General features: G+C 39.6%; 2 protein-coding genes across 3 annotated transcripts; both read left to right on the forward strand.

The window, feature by feature from the left end:
- The first annotated feature begins 619 nt into the window (after positions 1–619).
- On the forward strand, positions 620–6,743 carry LOC135626592 (DAR GTPase 2, mitochondrial-like). 2 transcript variants are annotated; one of them, XM_065132018.1, is made up of 10 exons: positions 620–827; positions 2,229–2,333; positions 2,482–2,559; positions 2,736–2,883; positions 2,987–3,057; positions 4,835–4,931; positions 5,010–5,215; positions 5,524–5,909; positions 6,382–6,535; positions 6,616–6,743. In XM_065132018.1, the coding sequence occupies exons 1-8, from the start codon at positions 660–662 to the stop codon at positions 5,770–5,772; spliced, it is 1,122 nt and encodes a 373-aa protein (XP_064988090.1). In that variant the 5' UTR covers positions 620–659; the 3' UTR covers positions 5,773–5,909; positions 6,382–6,535; positions 6,616–6,743. The 2 variants fall into 2 exon arrangements, with proteins under 2 accessions (XP_064988090.1, XP_064988089.1); XM_065132017.1 differs by having other exon boundaries at positions 6,382–6,743.
- LOC103971740 (protein TORNADO 2) lies at positions 6,550–8,186 on the forward strand. Its single transcript, XM_009385847.3, has 3 exons — positions 6,550–6,688; positions 6,815–7,522; positions 7,609–8,186. The coding sequence occupies exons 2-3, from the start codon at positions 7,025–7,027 to the stop codon at positions 7,918–7,920; spliced, it is 810 nt and encodes a 269-aa protein (XP_009384122.1). The 5' UTR covers positions 6,550–6,688; positions 6,815–7,024; the 3' UTR covers positions 7,921–8,186.
- Positions 8,187–22,175: the final 13,989 nt, after the last annotated feature.

Consider the following 22,175-nt stretch of genomic DNA (forward strand, 5'->3'; position numbering starts at 1 on the left):
AAAATAAAATTCCAACATTACCATAGGAATAATTTCATAAAAAAATTAATTTATTTAATGAAGCAATCAAGTATATATTGTTTGAGAGCTACATAAATAAACTTTTGACCCTTATCAAATTGTAAGAAAAAGATTAAAAAACAATCACAATAACAAAAACAAATCATAATATCGTGACTATCTAAAATCGCCTTTGATTTTTTTGTTGCCATCACGACTACATAATATAAAAGAATTTGACAAAAGAAAAAAGGCATGAAGTGGATTAAGGAGTTCGTAATTAAGCACAAGTATGGCGATGATGGATGGACACGGTGTGTTCTCCTTGGACACTGATATAGAAGTTTAAGCAGTCCAATACATTGCAAGCAGCAGCTAAATTTTATTATCTCAAATTAGTCTTCCCAAATCATACCAATTCCGTGTTCAATTAGACCTGCAAACCCATATAAATTTATCTGAAATGGATTCATGGTATAAGAACCGTCATTGTAAGTTATCATATATATTATGACAATATATAAACGAGATTCACTTAATGTATTCTCCTTTGCCTCCATCTCTCTTTTCTCTAATTTTAATTTTTTTTATATCTATTCTTTTAAGCAAAATTATAAAAATCAAAGGGGTGTGTGTGTGTGTGTCGTCTTTTCCGTGGCATGGCGACGCTTGCATCCTTCTCGAGTCGGTTGGGCGCCGTCGTCCGCGAGCTGGCCTCAAAGAAGGGGCCTGGCGGATGGTACGGCCGTCACATGGCCGCGGCGGAGCGCGCAATCCTTGAACGGATCCCCCTCGTCGACCTCGTTGTCGAGGTCCGCGACGCCAGGGTTTGCTCCTTTCTTCCCTTCTCTCTTCTGCCCAGACAAAGCTCCTTTGTCTTTGTTGTTGTGTAGTACTTGAGATTGGTTGTGTGATCTGTACTTAGTTGCCGCCCGGTAAATGTTCGATGAAATTTCTGATCGATCCTTTCCGCCGGTCATTGAATTCCTTTGTTGTCCTTGTTCTCCAAGCTTTCAGGTGAAGGATCATATCGTTTAGCCGAAGACTAAGCACTCGTTGCCGTGAGGTTAGATCTTGCACCAAAATGCTGAAGCTATAAAAGGTTCGTATACAGTTAGGGTTTTGAGATGAGGAGTTTGTTGTACAAAGAAATTGTTAGGATTAAATTCGACATTGGAAAGGGAACCCTAGCGTCGAGAGTTCATTGTACAAGGAGAAACTCATGATTGCACTCTCCTTTGTTTCTTTGCCAAACACTTCTAGGACATGAATACAACAACCAATTTTCTCTCGCTATGGGTCCCTAGATCAGATTCTTGACCACTGTGGGTGCCGCCATCAATAAATACCAATTCTCAATACTGAACTCTCTGCTTCCCTTCGGTGGCAAATGGTTATTATTTTTTTGAGGTGGAAGTTGGCTTAAAGCAAGGGCACGACAGATAATCCAGCACTCACATGGCTGCTGTTGACTGGAAACCCCTCATTGATGGTTTGGACAATCTCCAGTTATTTTGATGGTTTGGACAATCTCCAGTTATTTTGTTGGTTTGGACAATCTCCATTTGGTTGATGGTTTGGACAATCTCCAGGACCCAAATAGCACTAGAAATTGTAACTCACTCTTCTTGATGGTTTGAACAATCTCCGTTTAGTTGTCACCAACCAACTTTTTGGTGAAACTGCTGATGCGTGCTGCTTGTCATTGAGTACCTTTTAAAAAATCTATTAGTACATGCTGGTTGGTATTGCAAGTTTCAATCTAAAATTCAGTTATTTTAACACAAGATCCATGCAGAGATCAGATTTGGACAGGAAAATGCTGCAGAAATAAAGGGATTCTAGATGAAGTTAGAAACGGGAACTAGTGTTTAACATTGGATGCTGAAGGGGATAAACCGTGTTTTTCCTGCTATTTTCATGTCTTTTCAAAAATGATGAATGTGGCTAGCAGTTTTCTATTGCTCTTTGGATGTATTGATACAATCCCTAGAATTTGTTAAATTTAGTATTGAGAATAAGAAGATTGGTGGTGCATTAAGGAGATAATGCGGAGAAGAGGTGCAATATCATTTATGATTCATGAAGATTTTTTTAATATAAAATATTAAAACAATGAAATGGAAGATGTTATTGACACACAAAATTGTCAATGAAAGGAAATATGCACTTCAAATTTGAGTGGTTCATGGAACTGTAGTTTAACGTATTTGCTTGACCTTCTGTAGATACCATCAACATCTGCTTTCAAGTGTCTGAGAAAGGCATGTTGCTCCCATAAACAAGTCATTGTGCTGAACAAGGTGGACTTGGCTGATAACTTCCTAACAGAGGTAGGTCCTTTACTTTAGCTATTAACACCGTCTTATTTAGGATATAAGAAGTGGGGTTTGTTATTGATTGTTGCAACAATTCTCCATCAGATCATGATGACTTTACCTAGAAGACTTTTTCCCTGACATATGATCATCTTGTTTGCAGAGATGGTTGAAACACTTCAAGAACCAGAACTATATTACTTACGGACTCAATGCCCACAATAAGGATAGTATCAAGGAGGTAATATGATGTTTGCTGCATCCATTTAATGATTACATTGTGTAAAGAGTATGGTCAATGATGTATAAAATATATAATATTACTCTGTACTCAATGTAGGAATCCTTTTGTCTCATGAGCCTAGGATAGGAAAAACTGTGTTCGAGAGAACTGATTGATATGTTTTTCTTGGTCAGCTACTAAGAATTCTACGAGCTAGGGTAAAAGAACTAAAGGTTGGCGAGAGTAATTACACTGCAACTATACTGCTGACTGGAATTCCAAATGTTGGCAAATCAGCCATAGCCAATAGTATGCATCAAATTGGAAGGATTGGTGCAGCAGGTACACCTTGGACCTTTTATTTATTAAGGAAATGATCAAGAGTCCAATTAAGTTTCTTGATTAAATTTTAATGAGTATCTCATTATGCAACAATGATTTGAAGAGAAGGGAAAATTGAAGCATGCAGTAGTCAACCCACATCCTGGGGAAACTAAAGATATTAGCAGCTATAAGGTATGTGGCTTCCATTGGTACACTATGTCTTGTATGTTGCCACCTATCTTGTTTATAACGAAGGAGTTCTTTGTCTTTTATCTTATCCATGCTGGCAAGCAGCTGATATGATGTCGAATATTAGCATGGCAGGGTGTGCCACCTTGTTGACATTGTTGTTCTAGGAATAAAAAACTTGAACCTATTGGGAGAGAGGGAAAAGAAAGTCCCACATACCTGTTTATGTGGTGCCAGATTAGACTAGAGAGCTCCTGCTGGATGAGAAGAGAGACGTGGAGCAGACACAAGCATCAGACATGACAAAGAAGAGCAGTGAGGAAGGCAAAGTGAAGAAGAATTCCAGATTGAGAGCCACACACACACACACAGATATATACGTGTATGTATATATATATATATATATATATATATATATATATATATATATATATATGTATGCATATATATGTATGCATATATATATATATGTATGCATATATATGTATGCATATATATATATATCCTAAATTATCTGTACATACATAATATTATCCCCCCTGCATAATCTATAACACAATTTGTCATTGACTAGCTTTACTAGGCACTATGCCAGGTACTCATTGGTAAGGCATTCATGGTTGTGAACATCATGTAGGTCACTGATCTGCACATATTGGCAAGAGGCCCAGGACACATTGGTTTAGCATTCCATAATCTTAATTCATGTGTATTTGAGCAATAATGTTTTTGTGGAACTTACTAAAATAGAACACCTGCCAATGGTTTTATTGTCAGGGCATAAGCGCTAATTTAAACTGAGTTTCGTGATCATATTGAACTGTTTTGGTGGTTGGTTAGTAACTAGAAGTTCTTTGAAACTCTGATCCCACTGATCCAATTTAGGTACTTTCCTGACTGATTGTGTTTACTGATAAAGCTGTGGCATCATCAGGAATAAGGGCGGTTGGTTCTTGTTTACATTGCTTCCTATATACTGTGGTTGGTGACGGTTAAATGAAAGTAGCCTTAGCCCTGCACTCCAGGTGACTAATTGGCTTTGGGAAAAGAAACTAATGGACTTTTTTGTATACTATAACATAAGGCAATATTCCATTAGGATTCATGTAAGAGGAAGAAAGATTAGTCCAGGTTAAGAGTAGCAAAGAGGAGATAAGTAGTACAAGTTTTCAAAGGAAAGGGAGGAGTCAAAATATTCATTTGACAGAGAAGGTTCATACGAAACATTTTGGTTGACAGAGACACATGTCTATTTCATGTATTAGTGTTATACAATATGAATATTTTGTAAATGTAATTGGTCTTTTGATTTGGAACTGAGTGGTTTATACTTTACGTGGTTTGCACATCTTTTTACCTGTAAATAAGAATCATCTTCATTCAAGTTGCAAATTTTTTTAATCTCTTTATCATTCTGTCAGTTTGGACCATTCCTATTTTGTTCTTTCTTTGGCCATGTAATTTTGAAGTAACTTACAGCATAATATGTGATAGTTTCATGAAAAGTACCATATAGTCTACCAGCAAACATGTTCATGTATTAGAGATTGCTTAACTGTTCCTGCATAGGCTTCAGATTGAAGCTATACTATGCCCTAAAATATGAAACAAACTTATTTCTATATGGCTCAGCAGTTCTTAGCGATAGTGAATTCATAATTGGTAGGATACAACTGAAATGAGGATAACAGTAATGTACACCCTAGTCTACTCTTCTTTTATAGACCTCATACCTTTTTTTATTTGCATTTTCCACATTCTGAAGCATGGTACTTGTCAGATTGCGAGTCATCCCAACTTATATGTATTGGATTCACCTGGTATTCTTCGACTTAAAATTGCTCACAATGATATGGGTGCCAAACTAGCCTTGACAGGTCTGGAGCTGCCTAAACTTTTGTGTTGCTCTCTATTTTTTGCTCAGCTGAAGCATTCCTTTTCCTTCTTTACCGCAGGAGCTATGGAGGACTTCTTAATAGGTGAGTATGATCTTGCTCGATATTTTCTAGCTATTCTCAACTTATCAGAGGAATACAAACGATGGGAGAAGCTAAAAGATACTCTAGATGACACATTATCCTCGGTTAGCTTGGAGAAACATGTGGTGGGCCGTGAAACCGTTCAGAGGAAATCGAGGCAATATCCTTCAGATCATACACAGGTTAGCAGTTGAAAATTTTATTCATATATGATGTCTAGAATGATTACAGAAGCATAGATTCTGGTTCACCAAACTCCTCAACAGTATCTCATGTTACTTCTTATAATTGAGAATATATTTTACTTACTGCTGAAAGTGGATGGAACGATTTAATAATGAGAGGGTTTTTTAAATCTCAAAGAGTATGTTTGATGCAGAATAATTAATCAGTTAACTAGTTTATGTGGGTCAATTAAATGTTATCTAGTATCAATCTTTATCGTAATGTTATTCCGACATGCAGATATGATGGTTGAAATTCTGTGCAGGACTTTATTGTCAAAGATGTTCGTCAAACCCTATTCAAGACTATTTCTTCATTTGAGGGACATTTGGAAGAGGAAAATAACATGGAGAAAATTATTGAATCTCAGTTTATAGCGCTGCAAGAGGCTCTTAAAGTTTCTTCGGAGTCAAGTGAGGACAGATATAAAGCAGTTGCTGTAAAGTTGTTGAACCTGTATCGAACTGGAAGGCTTGGCCGTTATACTTTGGATCTTGTTTCGAGTGAAGTTTGACAACTTACCATTTGATAAAATCTTACTTTCATGAGAGGTATCGCGTCGCGTCAGATTGCAAGATAACTGGCTTGGGGTGAGAGACACCAGCTTGTTTGTGAGGGCTTGTCCTCCACTGAAATCAGCCAAACTAAAATGTGAGTCATCCTTTACCTTTCAGTAATTGCTTTAATTGTCCTATTACTTGATCTTTATCTTTATACCAATTGTTTAATTCAATAGAATAGAATAATATGTACTGTTTTATAATGTTATAGAAGAAGAAAATAGCTCTGTTTGTCTCTGACACTCTCATGGACCATCCGATGTTTTCCTTCCACCAAGTTTCTACATTGTCCTTCATTGCATGTAACATTAGAGCTTATAGCATATCTATACTGGACTACATTGTCCAGTCTTTCTTTCTCTCTCCTTCTAAATTCGACCTCCGCAATGACGAGCTCAGCCTATCTACCATCACTAGCAAAGAAGCAAAGTTAGAAAATGCCATCTTGCTCGATGGTGGCCGAGAGGTCTCCCTCGAAGCTGCTTCTTTCATTCTCTGCTATTCCTTTAGATTTCATTATCAACCATAGGAAACCTTAACTATGATGTACTTTTTTCTGCCAGGTCTCTTGTTCACACAGCATAGTTATGGTGATTCGATAGCATATCCGGAGAGCTGTCTTGTGCTCCTTCCATCTCACTTGTACGGCACCAATGCCGCATGGGATATCAAAGATAGAGATTTAAATTGATCGTGGAATCTCAAGAATAGAATCCGGTGAGCAAAGAGTCGTCCCTTTCCAGCTAGTCTTTCTTGTCATTGTTTCTTTCTGAGCTAAAAATTTTCGTCGTCTCAAGGATTGTATGGATCTGAAACATAATGACGATGGTTCCCAACACGTGTAGCCGATCCAAACTATGAACGCCAATGGTAACTGCTGTAGTATCCGACTTTTATCATTAATTAGATAGGGGTTTAAGTATCATATGTTAATAGACTCGAGCATTACCTTTTGGTATTTCGTCAATTATATATGCCTTTGGAAATATCACACAGAAGAATATATGCGAGGACAAGCCAGGAATATATACGCCTCATCATCAAAAGCAAAGGTTCTCTCTTTACTTTGTTGTCACCCACGCCAAGGGAGGAATGAAACAGTTCAGCTGAGAACAAAGAAAAGAAGCCCCCGCACGCTATCCTTCCATCTCCTCCATCGCTAAAGAACCACCAGCAGCAGCACACCGAGACTAGCCGACAGCCACAATGGCTCTCGATGACACCGTCATCGCCGGCATCAACTTTCTGGCCGTGCTTCTCTCTGTACCTGTCATCGGCATCGGCATCTGGCTCGCCATGCAGACCGATAACTCCTGCGTGCAGCTCCTCCAATGGCCAGTCATCGTCATCGGCATCGTCATCCTCCTCGTGGCTCTTGCGGGCTTCGTCGGTGCCTTTTGGCGCATGCCGAGGCTTCTGCTCTTCTACCTCGTGGCCATGCTCGTCGTCATACTCCTGCTGGCGAGCCTCGTCATCTTCATCTACGCGGTCACCGTCAATGGCTCCGGCCACCCGGCTCCAAACCGAGCCTACCTGGAGTACCGCCTGGAGGACTACTCGGGGTGGCTCCGGCGGAGGGTGGAGGGATCATACAAGTGGAACCGCATCAAGAAATGTCTGAGCTCCACAACTGTGTGCGCGGAGTTGAATCAGACGTACAGATTGGCTGAGGATTTCTTCGGTGCAAGGATGAGTCCCTTGCAGGTGAGTGTGTCGACATCGGTGCATCTTCTACTTCCACTGCCTCATCTATCGATCCATGTCGCCTTCAATGTTCATCGCTGCTGCAGTCAGGATGCTGCAAGCCACCGACGGCATGCGGGTACACGTTCGTGAATCCGACGTACTGGATCAGCCCCATCAGCAGCACATCGGACGTGGATTGCACGCTGTGGAGCAACGACCAGATGGTGCTTTGCTACTCGTGCACGTCCTGCAAAGCCGGCTTGCTGGCCAACCTTAGACGAGAGTGGAGGACAGCGGACGTGGTGCTGGTGGTGACCCTTGTGGCCCTCATCTTCGTCTACGTCATGGGTTTCTGCGCTTTCCGGAACGCCAAGACGGATCAGCTCTTCCGGCGATACAAGCAAGGTCACAACTGATCAGCCAAGGCTTTTAGGTCCGCGACAGGTTTTGCGCCGTGGTGCTATTGCAGCGAGGTGGTCAGGTGGTCGGTGGATATTCCTGGAGTTGCCGGAAGGCAATTTCTCGTCCTTTGATCATTGCTCGTAGCAATACTAATATAATGCTCTTGTAATCTCATGTCTAAGATTTAGCTTTTCCTTTGGCTATTGGATCAAAAAGTATTATTAGAAAAAATATTATTGATATTTTAGTTAGTCCAATAATATTATTAAAAAATCTGGTTACATAGAATTATTCGAGATAACTTTGAGCCCTTGGGTGTCATAAGTACAAAGACCAAGGTTAGGAAAGATTTTTTTATTTTATCCTTTTGACGCTAAGTTAGTAGCTCATAAGTGTAGAGGAGAATAGTTAAAAAAAGTCTCCTTTTTTTATATTAAAGGTGAGTTTTTTTATTTGATGATAGGAAATATAAGATCAACTAATCATCATTCGCTACGTAAGTATCATATCCGAACTGATGTCCTCTTATCCATAAGGGTCAAGGTCCAAAAAGTGGCTCAAGTCAATTTGCGAGCTATCTAGTTATCGAGATACCTCCCAAGAAGACCAAAAGGTAGTTTGGATCGATTATGAATTAGCTCTCTTGCGGATAATTCAAGTTAGTCATCAACGTATTCGAAGAAGATCAAGGGGCAATTTAAACTAGTTACAAATTGCCCCCTCCATGAGATTTGCACGATATGTTTTTCCTCTTCTGGAGGTTAATATATTACCGACTTGAACATTAGAGGAATTGGCTCGAGAGGACCTCCCACCTTAGTCTTTGTGCAGGAACAAGATTAGAAAGACCCTGCATCACTCTAGATGACTTCTCATACGTAGATCAGGGCTATGTCGTGCTGATACAAATATCAATGATAAATTTTCCTAATAGCTATCTTTCTCATCATAAATGGCAAGAAGGAAGCTTATGATTATCTTTCTCATCATAAATGGTAAAAAGAAAGCTTTGCCTTCTTTTCCTCTTAGGGTGCTTACGTGGCAATAACATACCAGATGATTAGTCAAAAATGTTTCCCGTATTGTTTGTCTTCCTTCCGAAGGTATGTTTTGGGGCTCTTTTGAGATGAGCTCGAAGCACGACGTTTGGTTCATATGACATGTGAGTGTTCAGGATTCATCGGTCAAGTTATCCTGACACATTTTGCCTTATCCTTTTGTCATTGCAATTTTATTTTGCTTTGATTAGATTTTTTTTGACATATGTTTCAGGTGCATTTGGCCTTGTACCTTTGCTATGTCAGATTTCTCGTCACACAGAGTTGAGTTTTCTCGAGTCACGCATCTTGGATACATTTGCCTCTGTCATGGTGAATTTTTATTTATGCGGGATGAGTTTTCTTAACTCATGCATCTCAAACGTATTTGACATCGTGCCTCCACCATAATGGATTTATCATCACACGAGTCAAGGTTTTCTGACTCATATGTCTCAACGCATTTGACTTTGTGCCTCTATAGTGGTGGATTTCTCTTTATGTGGGTCGAGTTTTCTCGACTCAAATATCTCGAGTACATTTAGTCTTATAATGTGCGAGTAGTGCAAATTCTCCGGGAGAGTACATTTTCTCTCTTCGAATTGAGAGAGAAAAATTCTTCGGGAGAATCCGATTAGTACAAGACTCGAGTAGATTCCGTATGAGCATGATAGTACCATGCTCGATATACGGTCTCTAGGATATTAGATGGATGAAGAACTATAAATATATAGTAACTAAAGACATATAGGTCTAATGGATTGGATCTCCCTATATCGTCTAAGGACCATGGTGTAGCGACCTAATATGTTTGTAATCGATGAGTCAAGTGAATTATTATAAAGATAATAATTCACTGAATAAGAAGAAGTTCTGATAGGTACGACTCACAACCAACTCAGTATTGTGTTTAGAGTGTCACACGAGTATGGTAAGTATTATAATAAGTAAAAGTTTGAATATGAGATATATGTCAACCACTTATCATATTAGATATCTAGTAAGTCTCTAAATCATTGAATTCTATAGATAAGATCTAATAAGAGTTAATAAGAGATTATTGGGTAGAGATCCACTAACCTAATATGGTAGAATATATTAGAGTTAAGTGCTAGGAACCTCTATACATATGAAGGACCAAAAGGTGGTAAAAACTAGTCTCCTCTTGGCCGCCCCTCCTATTCTCCTCTCCTCTCCCTCTTAGCTGATAGCCATAGTTTGGAGCATGTGAACAATAAAAAGGGTCGATCCTTTCTTACTCATAATGCAGTCATGTGGTGCACATGGAGAGGTAAATCATACTGCGATTTGAGAAGCGTCATCACCCCATTTGTCGTGTGAATCATCGTTAGAGAGGAGGACATTGAACCTCATTCATCCTCTCCTATGGATCTGAGATTTTTCAGGGATATACGATCTCCCTAAGTAACTCACTTGATATGAATAGTTCTCGGTTTTGTGATTTTTTGCATACTAATCTTTATACGAAAATTTGATATTGGACTTTTTAGAAACCTGTTTTGTTTTCTATTTTCTCTATGTATGTGATACTACCTAAGGTTTCCCAACACTTCGAGTATAGTAATGACCTCTTCGACTTTGACCACTATTCATGAGCCATCGTTTAAGGTGCCGAGCCCAACTCAATCCGACCACCATTCTAGCATTACTAAACCAAAAAGGAAGCAAAAGACCATCATGAGGAAGGTGCCTTGTCCTCTAAGGAGTGTGAAACTTGAGGAGGCAGTTCCCAATATAGAGTCTCCCACCTTTGTAGCATCGAGCCTTTTGAGGGTCATCAAAGTACTCGAACCTCTTTGGAAAAAGGAGAAGATAGATAGAGATAAGTGTTCAATTTATACATGGTAAGCCCCTACCCTTCGTAGTTATTCAAATAATCGACCTACTAAACCAGGTCCCAAGAGTACCATAGATGGGAGGGTTTACATGAGGAGCAAAAGGTGTGGAGTGATGGTGTGGCCTTAGAGCAATACTATTGTGGATTCTTGTATCCGATGGTGGTGAAGTAGATTTATCATTCCCCTTCAGAGTTTCTGATCAACACTTGCTTCCGCAATAAAATGTTGGTAAGTTAAGTCATGACTAACTCCTTCGGATTCACTTCACTCATCTATTTGTTTGTGAACTGTAGCACCACCATGATGTAATAACCCATATCAACTGTATACTTAATGCCACTTCTGTTATTCACTAGTAGGCTCTTGCAATTGACAATCTTCAAAAAGAGGCAGAGGGGCTGAAGAAAGATGGAGCTCTTGCTGCTATTGTCGAGGCAAAGGCTCGGGGGGGTGAGTTGGCATAAGAACTTGAGGAAGCTGAGCTGCACCATGCCAATTTTGCTAAGCAACTAAAGAAAGTCGAGAGCAATAACCAAACTATAGAGGATGATTTGCTACAACTTACTCGGGAGTTGAATTAGATAAAGACTCACAACTATGAGCTAGCTTGAGAACTGAAAGATGCATTGGAGGCTGAGAAATGTATAATACCAAAATATTGGGAGGAAACAATCATCAATTACAAAGCAGCTACCTAGTTTAAAAAGGGTTTAGGGAGGATATGGATCATCTTATACCATTTTAGGTATGAAATCACCTTGGCCCATTTTAAGGTGAGGTATCCTAAGCTGGAGTTTAACAAGGACCTATTTACTAATTGCCCTAAGGATCAAAATGTCTCGATGGTGACCAAGGTGCTCTTTAATGATGGTCTTGACACATTGTCTTATCCAATCACTTAAGTTATCATCTTTTATTGGGTTGGTCCTTTGTTTTAGAGCCCTCGGTTAGTGTTCCCAATTTGTTCGTTCGGTCTTATGTTGGACGTGTGTGCCCCATTAGTCTTTTATTTTAATAGGCTGGGGTCTTATTAGAAATGTAGAGGCCCATGTTAGAACCCTTGCAGATTCTAAACTTGGGGTTGATCTCTTTAGGGGATCGGCCTCCTTGGAACTCTATAGAGGTTCCTCCCTCCAAGTTGCTGCTCAAAGGCTGCAGAAAAGATTCATCTATTGCTTATGAAAAGAGAAGGAATACATGGCTATTTATAGGGCTTCTAAACCCTAACTCCTAATAGGACTCCTACTTAAGACTCTTACTTCTAACCAACTCCTAATATGACTCCTAGTCAAGACTCCTATTCCCTTACAACTCCTAATTCTTCTCTAAGAAAACACCTCCTACATGAATGCCCCTCTCAATTATGACTCTCCTAGCTAGAGTCCTAACAGTTTTACATGAATGTCCCTCTCAATTAGGACTCTCCAAGCTAGAGTCCTAACAGACCCGCCCTCTTCAAATCAGCCTTGTCTTCGAGGCTGATGATTCATGAATTCTGGGAATTTGATCTTCAAGTCATCATAGTTCTCCCAAGTGGCATCTTCTATTGGTAGGTTCGCCCACTGTATTAGAACTTCATTAGTGGGTCGTCGTCGTCGAGTCACGATCCGTCGATCAATAATGGCACTTCGCTGGGTCTGGAGTTCTCTTTGGGTAGTCATATTTGGTGGGTGGCCTTGGGCTGTCTCCAAGCACCTATTTACAACTGTCTCGCCGTCGATTTGTGGGTGATATGCCATACTCCTTTTCAATTTAGTACCCTGCATATAGAATAACTTGGTCCAAAATCTACTCGTGAAGATGCAAGTAGAATTTATCATAAGCACAATGCGTCCCTTATAGTATAATTCTTTTGAGTCCCAATTGTAATGAGCCACGGAGCTTGGTGCTTCCTCCAATTTTTTTATAATCTTACTAGTCTCTGAATCTTCCTGCCATTCCATCTTAATATCCTTAAGAAAGTTGCTGGTCGGAAGTGAAATGGCCGAAACTTCAGCTTGCTCGGGTAGCTGCGAAAGCGCATCTGCAAGAACATTCTCTTTCCCCTTTTTGTAAGTTATTTCATAATCAAATCTAAGAAGTTTTGTTACCCATTTTTGCTGCTCAGGGGATGATATCTTTCGCTCCAAAAAGTACTCGAGGCTTTTATGGTCGGTTTTAATTTGAAATCGTCGACTAATCAAGTAGGGTCGTTGCTGCGCGCACAATGGCAAGCATCTCCTTATCATATGTTGACTTATTTTGATGGGAGGGAGATAATGCATTGCTAGTGTATGTGAGTGGTTGACCATCTTGCATGAGAATGGCTCCAATTCCGACTCCAGATGCGTCGGCCTCAATAATGAAGGGTCGGTTGAAATCTGGTAGTGTTAGCACCGGCGTCGTTGTCATGGCTGTCTTAAGTTTGTCGAAGGCAGCGGAGGCTCTGTCCGACCATTGGAAGACATCTTTTTTCAGTAAGGAAGTAACTGGTGCACTAATCTCTCCATAGTTTTTCACGAACTTGCAGTAGTAGCCTGTTAAACCCAGAAAGCCATATAGCAATTTTATGTTCCTCGGGGTCAGCCAGTTTTGCATTGCTCCAATTTTGAAGGGGTCTACTGCCACACCTTCCTCTGATATGATATGCCCAAGATATTCCACCTTCTTTTGAAGAAAGCAAAAATTCATAGTGGTTGTTGTGTGTTCAAAAGATGGTTTTCGGTATGTCTTCTTCGCATACTCGTATTTGATGATACCCGGATCGAAGGTCCAGCTTTGTGAAGATTTGTGCTCCCTTTCATCTAGCAATTCATCTACTATTGGAATAAAGTATTTGTCCTTGATGATTATGCCATTGAGAGCTCGGTAATCAACACATATTCGCCTTGTTCCGTCCTTCTTGCGTACAAGTAGCACCGGCGAAGAGTAGAGGTTGCAACTTGGCCGAATAACTCCTGTTTCGAGCATCTCTTTTATAATCCTTTCTATTTCATCCTTCTGGAGATATGGATACTGATATGGCTGAGCATTTGCTGAAGATTTGCCTGGAAGAATCATTATACAATGATCATGCCGACAGGTAAGAGGTAGGTTGCGCGGTTCGTCAAATATATTTGAAAATTCAGCAAGCAAAGGAAGTAGATTTGGATCTTCAAATTCTGTTGGCTCTCCCTTAGTTTGCTGCTCAAGTTGTATCAAAAAGCCGCTGCATGCTTTATGCAAAACATTCTCCATTTGTTGTGTGCAAATTGTTGTTATGTCGCCCCCACGTTTCCCATGCAATGTCACCTGTTTCTCCTTACTGTAAAATTTCATAATTAGTTTCATAAAATTCCAAGAAATATCACCTAATGTCGTCAACCATTTAATTCTGAGCATGGCCTCATGATTGTTAAGAGGGAGAAGGAAGAAATATGCAATTATCTCTTGGTCCTGCAGCAATAGTTTCTCCTGCAAGCGCCTATGATCACAATTCAAAATCCGTCCATCGGTGACCTTAACATCAAACCTGCAGCGATTCTCGATAGGTAATGATATCCGAACAGCAAGCTTACTATTTAGGAAGTTAGTAGTACTGCCCGTGTCGATGAGAACAGTGATTGGTTGTTGTTTGAGAAGGCCTCCAATTTTCATCGTTTGCGGGTTTGAGTAGTCAGCTAGTGTATGTACCGTAACTTCGGTCGGTTGTGGCTCTTCTTCTGCATCTTCTTCTTCATGTTCAAGGCTCTCTTTTGGATGTTCAATGACCTCTTCTTCTATCGGTTCAATCATAAGAAGTCCCCCTTTACGACAGCGATGCTCACGGCTCCACGGCTCGTCACAATGCCAACATAACCCCTTCGTATATCGCTCCCGAAGCTCTTCTCCTGTTAACCTCTTTGGTGCAGGGACTTGGTCGACAGTAGGGGGGGCTGAGGGCTTCAATATTACTGGTTGAGGAGCGACCCTAGTCCTCCGAGCTTCATGGTTCAATTGCTCCTCTTGATGTCGTGCGAAAGAGATGACTGCCATAAGCGTATACGGTTGTCGCGCTTTAACTTCTCCTTGGATCTCCGGCTTCAAGCCCTCAATGAAGGTCCTCAATAGCTGTTTTTGAGACCAATCACGAGTTTGATTAGATAACCTTTCAAACCTGGTTTGGTACTCCTGAATGGTGGAGGTTTGTTGGATCTTTGCTAGTTGTTCGTCAATATTCTCGTAATCGGTTGGTCTGAAGCGAATCAGCAGTCCTTCTTTGAATTGACGCCATGAAAGGACTCCATAAGTATGTTCAAAACAGTCAAACCACTGTATAGCATCCCCTTCAAGATGTATAGCTGCAATTTTCACCATAGATACATCCGCGGTTTTGTGGTACCGAAAATATCGCTCCGCGCGCGAGATCCAACCAATCGGGTCTCCTTCTTCCCATCTAGGGAAGTCCACTCTCATGCATGGATAGTTGGGGTTGGTCATAGAGCCTACCCTCCCTTGGAAGTCATCTCTTTGGGCTTGGTGTGATTGGGCAAAGCTCTCTCCTTGATATGATTTCTTCGGGCTTAGTGGTCGGCCCAATCTGAGTTCGGTGAAGAGCGTCCGAATCTTATCCTCCATTCGCGCCTCCAAGGCTTCGAATTTAGCATTGATTACCTCCTTAGATGCCATAGTATATGGCCCCAAATCAATGATGTTAAGATCTCTCTTTTGCTATTGGGTTAAAGGCATGTATAGGTTGAGAGAAGTGATGGTCGAAAGTGTTGGTGGATTGGTGGATGTAGGCTGCGGTTTAGGCTTATTTTGTGGCTGTTTTGGGTGCAGTTTGAGGGTGTGGTTTGGTAGAGTTTTAGGGCTGTGGATGAAAGTTTTGGATCTGTGGTAGATGGTAGCAAAGGTTTGACAGAAATCCGTCGAAGTTGCAGCAAGTATGTGCTGTCTTGTAAGAGTAGAATTGTCGTCGAAGAAACAACGGTTTCTCGACGTAATTTCCACCAAAAACTTGAGAGAATTGAGGAGGGAATTGATAGCAAAATCACATTTTATATGACAGCAAGGATATCTAATTTAATCAAGAAAATTTCGGCAGTATAATAGCAAGGAAATTGGTGCAAGTTGCAATTACAGAATTATCGTCGAAAAATTTCAGCGGGCTACAATGAAAATTTGCAGCAACATAAAATCGTTTTTAGAGATGAATTTCTTAATAGATCAATCTTAGATGGAAGCCAAGATGATATATGAAGTGTATAAGAAATTTCATTCAAAAAAGATTGTAAATAGATGGGTTAAGGCAACGATATGCAGCTGAAATTTTCTGCAACATAGATTTTCAAGTGCAGCAGATTGGACATAAAAGATCAGTAGTTTATATTGAGAATTTTTTGATGAAACCAAAGGGAAATCTACTGTTAGGAAGTGTCAAAGATGTTATAAAAATTTCGTAGAAATTTGGATAGAAAAAGCACAGTAGCAAGATCAAACAGATGGTGCTATGCGGCTTGAATTCTGCAATTCAAGTGCAGCAGATTGGACATAAAAGTTCAGTAGTTTATATTGAGAATTTTTTGTTGAAACTAAAGGGAAATCCACTGTTAGGAAGTGTCAAAGATGTCATAAAAATTTTGTAGAAATTTCGATAGAAAAAGCACAGTAGCAAGATCAAACAGATGGTGCTATGCGGTTGGAATTCTGCAATGTATCTTTCGTCGTAGAGATGAAAACTTTGTGACGAAAAGTTTATGCAGCAATATAAGAACGATTTTTTTTTTTATTTTCGAATAAGGATAACTAAATTGCAGCAGCAGTAAGGTAGGAAACCAGAACCTGTTGCAATTCACGGGGAGATCAAAGGATGATCCACGGTGGTGGAGATGATGGCGGAATTCGGTGATGATCTTTTAAGCAATTATGGGAATTGCTTTGGGCGGTTGTGGAGGGTTGATGGATGGCTGTAGAAGGGCAGCGAGATGCCAAGAACGCTGCTCTGATACCAGGTGTTAGAACCCTTGCAGATTCTAAACTTGGGGTTGATCTCTTTAGGGGATCGGCCTCCTTGGAACTCTATAGGGGTTCCTCCCTCCAAGTTGCTGCTCAAAGGCTGCAGAAAAGATTCATCTATTGCTTATGAAAAGAGAAGGAATACATGGCTATTTATAGGGCTTCTAAACCCTAACTCCTAATAGGACTCCTACTTAAGACTCTTACTTCTAACCAACTCCTAATATGACTCCTAGTCAAGACTCCTTTTGCCTTACAACTCCTAATTCTTCTCTAAGAAAACACCTCCTACATGAATGCCCCTCTCAATTAGGACTCTCCTAGCTAGAGTCCTAACAGTTTTACATGAATGTCCCTCTCAATTAGGACTCTCCAAGTTAGAGTCCTAACAGCCCAATTAAATTGATATAATTTTTCTTAAGTAATAAAATTTCTTTTTCTTAATTTACAATGATTGTATCTTAAAGATACACTCTATCACTAATGTCTTGGGCTTTATAGATCGATGCCTATTCTTTAGGATAAAGTTATCCCTGACCTAATCTCGAAAGCAGCCTTAAGAATAATTTTTTTTTAAGTTCATAATATGTCACATTCTTAGTAGCGTTGCACCTTCTTTTTTGCCGAGATGATACATTCCATTTCAGAGAACCTCGGTTATTTGATATGACCCTTTCAAGTTTGGCATCAGATTTCCCCAAGAGCTAATCGGGTTGCTAGCCTCAATTTTTCAAAGCACCAAGTTCCTTAATCTAACTTTTCGAGAAAAAATATTTTAGTTATATAATTTGGTTACTGCCTTTTTATATTTCAATACTTTTAGATATGCTTATGCTTAGGATTCATTGATTAGGTCAAACCCAACGTAAAGTCTTTCTTCAAAAGTTTTCTTATTAAAGCTTTTGACCTAAAGTGTTGGAAAGACTATCTTAAGTGACAAGATAATCTTAGAACTAAAGGCTCAGCTGAATGATAATTCTCCCAAAATGGTTTTAGGTGTTGTCTAGGAGGCTCACTATAGGGAAATCTAAGAGCGACATCACATACGCAGCGGAAGAACATTAAAAAATAAAATCTATAATTTCTCAAATATGTGTTCATCGTCATGCGAAGATTAGTATGTAAAAACCGTGAAACTTAAAACTACATATATGAAAGATTGTGTTAATTAGGAAGATCGTATATCCTTAAATCCCTGTAGATCTCTGGGAGAGGGTGAAGGAGGTCAAGTGTCCTCTTCTCTAGTGGTGATCGACACAGTAGGGCTGCGACGATGCTCTTCAAAACTCCAAGCCTGCTATCTAAGGATGAGAAGGGGAGGAGAATAGGAGAAGTAACTCAAAAAGTTGTAGCTTATGAACCATTGGTTCCCTCCTATTTATAGAAGTTCCTTGTCAACTTAACCCTAATGGATCCTACCCTATTGGGTATTGGATCTCTATACAACTACCCAAGCCTCTTAGATTAGTATCCAATAATCTCTTATTGGCTCTTATTAGATCTCATCCACATGATTCAATAATTCATGGCTTATTGGATATCCAATAAGATAGGGGCTCCGGTGAAAATCTCATATATCTGAACCTCTACTCATCGCAACACCTACCATATGTGTGTGATCCTTTAGGCCAATATCGAGCTGGTCATGAGTCATACCTATTAGAACTCCTTTTAACTTAGTGAATTATTATCTCCATAATAATTTACTCGACTCATCGATTGCGGATGTACTAGGCCATTATACCACAGTTCTCATACGATACAAGGTAATTCAATCCATTGGACTTGTCTATCCTCAGTTACCGTATACCTATAGTCCCTAATCCATCTAATATCTTAAAAATCATATATCAGGCATGGTGCTATCAGACCTATATGATTTTTGCTCGAGTCTTGCTCTAATCGGATTCTCCCGGAGAATTTTTTTCTCTCAATCCGAATGACCCTGACCAGAAATTTATCTAAGCATGAATACATAAGATATTCCTCTCATGACACCGAGAATGAATGATCCTCTATGAACACTTAATAGTCCTCTATCAACATCGAGAATGTATGGCTACCACTCTCGATAGTCGGCTGTGCTAGATCTGGAACCTCTAGACCCTATAAGTTTGGTATTAAAGAGTGGAGTACTCATACATGACATCCTTTATGTCTTAAGTCTAAGGACCAGATATACCACTAGAACTACGGAATCACTGTCTGACAATAATGCATCATCAACCATCTAGCATTCTATAAGCGGATAAATCAGTGAACTCATTCCCCAATAAGCACTTGTACTGCATCCCTAGTGTCCCCACAATATGAGACCAACTACATCCATTATACAGATAGGTACACAGTATACTAGTCTGTTCGGTTATCTCGATGTCTCTCTCGAGTAACATATGACCGGAATTATTTAGGATATGTGTTTAAAGTAGAATCAATCTCATTATCGTGATCTCATCACGATCTGATTCCTATTGCATAGATACATGAATATCATAATATATTCAAACAATAAGTAATATAAAATAATAAAATATTAAATAATAATAAATAAATAAAAAAAACTACGTGTCAAGTCACACGTGTCATCACTCATATGATTGACTTGGAGGGCACCTATGATTAGCACCCGTAGGATGCTTGGTGGTTTATCCACCTATATACCCTTAGCCCCGACAATCTACTTCTTTAACCTCTTAAGAATGACTCGATTGGTGACCTTGATAAAACCATTAGTTTAAGGATGAGTTATCATACTAAACCCTAATTGAATCCTAGCAAACTTTTCACATCTATGGCATTTTTAAGTATAGGTTATTGCATCTTTATGCAACGTCAACCAATAGAACCCTTATTGAAGTACTTTGAAGGCCAGGATCCATCCACCAATATGCTCCCCACAAATACATTCATGCACCTCGATGAGAACCTTCTCGGCTTCTTAGGGTGTCAAATATCTGAGAAGTGGTTGGGTAAAAGACTTATAATATATGCATTTGTTAATTATATAATATCATGCTTGATGATACTTAATTTTTCGGGCCACTACGGGATCAATCAAGAGTATCTCATCTCTTTTATAGCATAGGATCTTATCTATCAAGCTCAGCTCCCACCTGAACATAGATATGTCATGCTTCTTAATGGTTTGGGTTAATAGTGTCTCGACCAAAGGCCAATCTTCCTTTGGTCAAGAGTGTCCATCTCTTTTATAGTATAGGATCTTGTTTATCAAGCTTAGCTCCCCTCAACCATCGATATGTCATGCTTATTAATAGTTTGGGTTGGTAGTGTCTCGACCAAAGGCCAACCATCCCTTGGAGCCCGAGAGAATGCTAGTTTGGCAAGTGCATCAGCTTGAGTGTGTTTTTTTTATGAGAAACCTATAATATATTGAGTCGAGAGAAGCTATGAGCCAAATTTTGTATCTCGACGAGGTATTTTGCTATGGTCACATCTCGAGCCTTAGCTCCCTTCTACTTGATTCACGATTAATTATGTCGTTGAACACTGTCAAGTCATGGACTTGAAGCTCCCGGGTGAGTTAGAGCCCTGAGATGAGTGCTTCCTATTCTATTTCAGTGTTGGAGATCTTGAATTTGAATCGGATGACTCGTTCATATACATGCTTATTTAGGCCCTTCAGGATAAGTTTGACATTACCTCTCTCTAAGATGGCAAAGCCATTCACAAATAGCGTCTATGCTGAAGGGGTGTGACTATCGACCTCCTTAGTACATATCGGATGTCAAACTCATTTAGTTCGACTATCTTAGTAGTCATCCTAATGCATCAAACTAAGAAAGAACATATCTGAGTGGTTGGTCGTGATTACTTATACAACGTGAGCATGAAAATAAGGGCAGAGCTTCCTTATCGCTAGTATTAGTGCAAATGCAAGCCTCTCGATAAGGAGATATCATTCTTTGAGCTCACATAAGATACGACTGACATAGTAGATAGACTTGTAAACTCTCGAGTTATCCTAAACTAATATCGAGATGATAGTTGAGTCCATGGCAATGAGGTGGAGACTTCAAGTTTCATCCAAGGTATAAGAGGAGAGTTACGGTAACCCTGCGAGATGGTTCTTCAATTTTTTAAAAGCCTCGTGACACTTCTTGATATGTATGAAGCTTTTTGGGTTTTTTAATGCCCAAAAGAAAGGTAGGCACTTATCACTTAATTGGGATAGGAATCGGTGGAATGCTACTATTCATCTAATTAATTGTTAAACTTCCTTTATCGATCGAGGTAGGTGCATTTTCAGTATGGCTCAAACTTTGGGGTTAGCATCAATTTTTATTCGATGAATAATGAATCCAAGGAACTTTCCTGAGTTGACTCCGAAAGTGTACTTGGTGGGATTGAGGAGCATGTTGAACTTCTTTAGAACTCTAAATGTGTTAGCTAAATCTATCAAATGTGAGTCAATCATTCCTCCAAACTTTCTTGGGGTTAGCATTAATTCTCCTTCGATGAATAATGAATCCAAGGAACTTTCCTGAGTTGACTCCGAAAGCGTATTTGGTGGGATTGAGGAGCATGTTGAACTTCTTTAGAACTCAAAATGTGTCAGCTAAATCTGTCAAATGTGATTCAATCGTTCCTCCAAATTTGTTGCCTGAACATCTTGTTCATTATCCTTTGTTATGTTGCCTCTACATTTTTCAACCTGAATGACATGACTTGGTAACAATATGTGCCTTGGTAAGTGCGTTCTTGAACCTCTAATGCAATCCTTATTTGGTTATATCTTGAGAATACATTCAAAGAGCTCATGACTCAATATTACATCAACTAAATGATCAATATGAGGAAGAGGACAATTGTCCTTCAGGCATGCTTTGTTGAGGTCGATATAATCAACACACATTCTTTAACTATCATTAGACTTTTTAATGAATACAACATTGGCGAGCCATCATGGGTGCTGCACTTTGATGATAAACCCTACTCTTAACAGCTTATCAATCTCCTCATTGATTGTCTGTTGGCGGTCTAGAGCAAACTTATGATGCTTTTGTTTCATTGGTCGTGCTTTGGAAGAAATATTTAGGTGATGTTGGACTATATCTAGGTTGAATCTCGACATATCTTTTAGTGACTATCTGAACACCTTGATGTTTTTCTAAAAAAAATTGATAAGTTACACTCATTTCTCTTCATGAAGTGTCATCTCGACTTTGACAACTTAATCGAGATGGGTTTTGTTTAGGGGTGCCTCAATCAATGATTCCATCGACTTCGTGTGTACGAGGGATTTGGTGAAATTTTAAGGGTCCATAGGTGATATCTTAGATTGTGCCTTCTTCAGTAGGGAGATCGTCGTAAGGTAGCACTAGCATGACTCATTCGGGTTATATCATAGCTCTATAATATTGACTCTCATTAGGAACTTCATCACCATATGGTAGGTTG

The sequence above is a fragment of the Musa acuminata genome, chromosome BXJ2-11 (genome assembly GCF_036884655.1).
Source record: "Musa acuminata AAA Group cultivar baxijiao chromosome BXJ2-11, Cavendish_Baxijiao_AAA, whole genome shotgun sequence".
Taxonomy (NCBI): domain Eukaryota; kingdom Viridiplantae; phylum Streptophyta; class Magnoliopsida; order Zingiberales; family Musaceae; genus Musa; species Musa acuminata.

Excerpts from the sequence above, each read along its gene's own strand:
- LOC135626592 (XM_065132017.1), top strand. The coding sequence starts at position 660 with ATGGCGACGCTTGCATCCTTCTCGAGTCGGTTGGGCGCCGTCGTCCGC. Across the intron at positions 2,560-2,735 it reads ATAAGGATAGTATCAAGGAG|CTACTAAGAATTCTACGAGC; the intron begins GTAATATGATGT and ends TTTCTTGGTCAG. Across the intron at positions 3,058-4,834 it reads AAGATATTAGCAGCTATAAG|ATTGCGAGTCATCCCAACTT; the intron begins GTATGTGGCTTC and ends GGTACTTGTCAG.
- LOC103971740 (XM_009385847.3), top strand. The coding sequence starts at position 7,025 with ATGGCTCTCGATGACACCGTCATCGCCGGCATCAACTTTCTGGCCGTG. Across the intron at positions 7,523-7,608 it reads CAAGGATGAGTCCCTTGCAG|TCAGGATGCTGCAAGCCACC; the intron begins GTGAGTGTGTCG and ends TCGCTGCTGCAG.